The sequence below is a fragment of the Maniola jurtina genome, chromosome 9, assembly GCF_905333055.1.
Source record: "Maniola jurtina chromosome 9, ilManJurt1.1, whole genome shotgun sequence".
NCBI classification, from domain to species: domain Eukaryota; kingdom Metazoa; phylum Arthropoda; class Insecta; order Lepidoptera; family Nymphalidae; genus Maniola; species Maniola jurtina.
The window spans coordinates 7,838,015-7,843,031 of NC_060037.1; the positions used below are offsets into that span (position 1 = coordinate 7,838,015).

Genomic DNA, 5,017 nt, shown 5'->3' on the forward strand with positions numbered 1-5,017 from the left:
TGTAGCATTTCTCGCTACAGGACCGTTTTTCTAGAGTCCACAGCTATGAATACTCTTTTCATAAGTACCTATGTATTAAAGATTCATTAAAACACCATAAAATAAACTTGAAAAACGTTGACAAAATTGACACAGGTTGAGTCCAGAGCCGTAAAACCAGTTTGAAAAAAACTAAATTAACATTGATTCTCAGATAAACTATCTCTATGGTCTGAAGGCGAGCATTGACCATTTTTAATCTGTCGCATTTGATGGATTACATATGGATTATCTGTGAACTTGACAGCTATTAAAAATTAGCGCGGGGCTTGTTTTGGCAAAACTTTAAAAATTAGAAACCTAGAAATAGATATTTAAACGAAAATATGCTATTTAAAGTTGAATCAAATGTATCTGATAATGAAACGAAGAAATTTGAAGTCCAAGAAATAGAGCGACCTACGATTGAGCATACCGATACGTCGAAAAGGTTTTATAATGTTTCCCGTGATTTTTCAAAACAATATGCTCACATTTACTCCGCTAGACTAAATACTTTTAGAAATATACTACAGCCTATTATAAATAAGAGGTGGGGTAATAAATACAAGATTTTAAAGCTATGCGACTTGAGAGACAAAGGTACAACGTGTGTTATAATAGGTACCCTATTCAAACTTCAAGAATTAAAACCAAGTATATTGAAGGAGCTTTCTGATCAGCTTGAGATTATACCACAACCTGCAAGGTTTGTAATATTAACTAACTACTTTTTGTTACATCACTCATACCAAGTTTATCCTAATTAACTTTCGTGTCAACAAAACTTGGTAAGTATTAACCACCTTATTGCCGGGTTTTGTGTTTCCTGCCATTTTATTATGTACCTACCAACATAGTTTGTGAATAAAGTAGGCTGGAGATGTTCTATCAATATCAGCCTATACAAATAATCTTGATGAGATTAAAATACATTATGAATTAAAATTATCAAAAAATAAAAAATATGTGCCCCTTAGTTAGATTGTGTTAGTCAAATTATAATGAATTTGTTTTGTTTCGCACAGGACCCACTTTGTCCACGAGACAGACAGTTTAGTGTTGGAGGATGAGTTGCAAAGAGTAAAGTTATCTGGGGATTGTGTTGATGTAAATGAAGTTGTAACTGGTGTTGTTGCTGCTTTACTAGGTGATTATTGACTGCTACAGTAAATTCGAATTACAAAAATTATTTTGCAAATAAAACACATACTTTAAATTAATCTATTTACTGTATTTTACTGCAAATTGCTTATTTAAGTACATTTTTATACACCACATTGCCAAAACATAATTTGCAGGTTTGATACACATGAACATGCAACATAGAGTTGCGCATGCATTTTTTTTCTAAATGAACACCTGCAACTTATAGCCTCTGTCCTTGAGCTTTACTATTATCTATTTCTTTCAGGATCTGAGGATGACAATGGTGTTTTTACAATCAAAGATGTATGCTGGGCTGGATGTAGCATACAAAAACCATTGCCAGTATTAACTAGTGATAGGTATACAGTACATATTTACATTTGATATTTGATTTACTCATTAGTTTTTAGAGTTCCAAACCTCAAAGTTTTTCCTTTTGAGGTATGGAACCCTAAAAATTTAAATGTCCTTGTTTTAGATACATAGTTTTGATGTCAGGTCTAAACCTAGCCTCAAAGAGTGGAGACCATTTGTTTGCCTTGAGTCTTTTCACAGAGTGGCTATCAGGTTTTTGTGGCACATCAGAATATCAAGAGGAAGTCTCCAAGATTATTAGAGTTATAATTGCAGGTATTCATATTTAAATTAATATAAAATATAAAATGTTAAATCATGTTTGTCTGTCTTATCATGGCCAATCATAGTTGATTTTAATGAATACAGTATTTAGGTACTACTATTTATCTGTTAAAATTAAAGTTCCCATAGTATTTTAAAAAACCTAAATACTTCAATAGTATGCCATGGCTCATGACTGACAAAGGAAATTGTTCTCTTTATGCAGGTGGAATGTATGCAAATTATTCAGATGAGACCACACTTAGTGAATCAGACGTGATAGCGGCGTCAGATGTTGTGGACTCGTTTGCGGCTGCTGTCAGCGCTGTTACGCCACTAGACCTCATGCCTGGCTGCAAAGACCCTACTGGTATCATGCTGCCACAGAAGCCATTCCATTATTGTGGGTATTTTTCGTAGTGCTTATATATTATTATTCATAGGTTCATCATGATGACTATTTGACAGTCTCCCTTGCACAGTGGTAAGCGCTGTGGTCTTATAAGCGGGAGGCCCCGCGCTCGATTCGCGGCAGAGAAATTTGAGAGTTTATAATTTACTAGCTGATGCCTGCGTCTTCGTTCGCGTGGATATAGGTTTTTAAAAATCCCATAGGAACTCTTTAATTTTCCGGGATTAAAAGTAGCCTGTGTTAATCCAGGGTATAATCTATCTCTATTCTAAATTTCAGCCAAATCTGCTCGGTAGCTTTTGCGTACAAGAGTAACAAACATACACACATACCCACAAACTTTTGCCTTTATAATATTAGTGTGAGGTGTGAAGTGTGATTGCCTCTGGTCTAGTCTGGTGGGAGGCTTCTGCCATGGGAGACTTACCACCTTACCGCCAAAGCCGTGTTCTGGTACGATGCTGCATAGAAACCACACACCTTTGAGAACATTATGGAGAACTTTCAGACATGCAGGTTTCCTCTCGATGCTTTCCCTCACCGCTAAAGCATGTGATATATATTTGCTTAAAACACATATAGGTACACTTATTTAACAAAAACCAAGGTATCAACCCTTTCAATACCTTGTTAAATAAGTTAACCATTATGACAAAATAACTGGACAAAGTAATAAAGGTTTCTTGTTTTATTATGGAACCCTAAAAATGAAGCCTTTAGTGTAATAATAAAGAAAGTTAATATTTCCAGGTTTATTTCCAAAAGCCATAGAATACAAATCGTTCAACAGAGTTGCTAATCCTTATGAATGTGATATTGGGGGTAACTATAATTTTTATGAATAATTTGCTTGAATATGAGTTGCAATTAATGAGATGAACAATTTCACATGTAGAGTGTGAAAAATCATGTGAAAAGCCTCTTTGTATGTAACACAAGCTACCTTACTTAAAGTAGCTTGTGAAAAATCACAAAACAAAATCTCAAAATAATTATTATTATTGTTAAAACACATACACACACTCACACACACACAACACTAGTTGAGTGTGTTCTAGAATGTTGTGTGTTGGTGTTGTGTATTGCTTGCTTTTCCTGCTTCTTTAGTAGTAGTGCGGGCGGTGCTATTGCATCCTGGACATTGTGCCATAGAGATTTGTCCATTTTGGCGGATTATAGCGAATTAAGTTTCTAGTTCCATGTTATCATGGACCAACGCAAAAAAAAAGCTTACTTCTATCTATCCACCGATTGTTTTTATTTCTTCTATGATACATTTGTTTTTCAGGTTTTGTATGTTTGGGTACATCAGGTGAACCTATAAAAGATATAAAGAGATATAGCAATATAGATTCTGATTTAAATGCAATGAAGAAAACTCTGCAATGGCGTCATGTAGCACCCACATGCCCTGATACAGTACCAAGCACACCATGTTTGGATACAGATCCGTTTACCATGTACAACTGTCCCGCAGTATATTATAGCGGTAACTGCAATGGATTTGCTACAGATTTGTTTAAAGGTATGCAATATTTATAATATTGAATAACTAGATGATGCTCGCGATGTCATCCATGTCACTCGGATCCAGCCCTCAAAAGTGGTTGTGATCACAGCTACTCAAAAATGTATGTCAGAGTATGAACTAGCTCATGATCGTTACGTTATCGTACGGAACCCTAAAAGAGCGAGACTCGACTCGCACTTGACCGGTTTTTTTAAACATCTGAGGGATGATCCTTCTATATGTGGAAGATTAGTGCTATAAGTATTCTGTGGTATACACAGAATCTACCCTACGTTATTTTCTTAATTCTTATCACTAATAAGAAAAGCACCTGTTATGAATACTAATTATAATGCTAATTAAACATTTTTGTTTTATTTTCTTTTCAGGAGATGAAGGACAAACTATTAGAATAGTATGCATTCCTGATTTTTGCTCATCAAAGACAGTGGCTTTGGTTAATCTTGCAAACTTAGAATGTTATAGCATGACATTTGCCTCATTATAAATGATATACCTAAATGTTGTATTTTCTTTTTTTTTACAAATTGTTTTAATGTTATTAGGTATAAGAAACATAATATTATTGTGATATATTATTGTGAACAAATTACAGTTTGATCCAAAGCTATTCAGCAATTTCACTGCAACTTAATTTACCAATATTAAAACTTTTTGTAAAACCTCTTGTTTTTTGTGTTTATGTTATAAGTTACAGGGCCTATAGGACAGTATCCCGTAGGCATCCATGTACCCACTTTTTAGACCCCTTGGTAAAAAAAATGTGGGGTTAGTATGAGATATTAGATACATTATATCTCACAAACGCAAGTAAAATTATGGTTCAGGTTATTATAATTGAAAAATCCATATAAGAAGATCCCATATAGTTTAATAAAGCAATATATCGGAAAAGTTATTTAGTTTTTACCTTACCTCTGGCTAGGAACACTTAATCTTGATAACACAAATATTATCGTATAAAGTAGGTACCTATTTTTTAATGGAATCTTGAAAACTCGCGCTACTATACCAATGTTACCCGTTCTATAGTTCCGGATGCCGATGTTCTTGACTCTTGTACTCTGAGTCTTCTGGTCTATTCTAATTTCTAAATTCTTTGGAGCAGCGTTTGACTTTTTTGATGGAATAAATTGCAAAAGTGTCGCTATCATTCTATTGGTCCTCTTCTTTTTCCTGTTGTAGATTTGTTTACGCTATTGGCTATTAAATCAATAGATAGAGAAATCCACCATTAGTAAACGAATGGTCAAATAGATTGCAAATATTCAATAATGACTTCAACTATC

The 5,017-nt window shown here is 34.2% G+C and overlaps 1 protein-coding gene across 1 annotated transcript; it reads left to right on the forward strand.

Moving 5' to 3' along the window:
* Nucleotides 1-279: 279 nt before the first annotated feature.
* Nucleotides 280-4,241, forward strand: LOC123868261 (DNA polymerase delta subunit 2). The gene is made up of 8 exons (XM_045910697.1): nt 280-727; nt 1,047-1,168; nt 1,433-1,526; nt 1,646-1,797; nt 2,012-2,188; nt 2,948-3,019; nt 3,486-3,722; nt 4,097-4,241. The coding sequence occupies exons 1-8, from the start codon at nt 366-368 to the stop codon at nt 4,213-4,215; spliced, it is 1,335 nt and encodes a 444-aa protein (XP_045766653.1). The 5' UTR covers nt 280-365; the 3' UTR covers nt 4,216-4,241.
* The last annotated feature ends 776 nt before the right edge of the window (nt 4,242-5,017 follow it).

What these genes read in the sequence shown, in the direction of transcription:
- LOC123868261 (XM_045910697.1), top strand. Translation starts at nt 366, where the DNA reads ATGCTATTTAAAGTTGAATCAAATGTATCTGATAATGAAACGAAGAAA. An exon ending in TGTTGTTGCTGCTTTACTAG is followed by an intron (nt 1,169 to 1,432) that starts GTGATTATTGAC and finishes TATTTCTTTCAG; the next exon opens with GATCTGAGGATGACAATGGT. An exon ending in TATTAGAGTTATAATTGCAG is followed by an intron (nt 1,798 to 2,011) that starts GTATTCATATTT and finishes CTCTTTATGCAG; the next exon opens with GTGGAATGTATGCAAATTAT.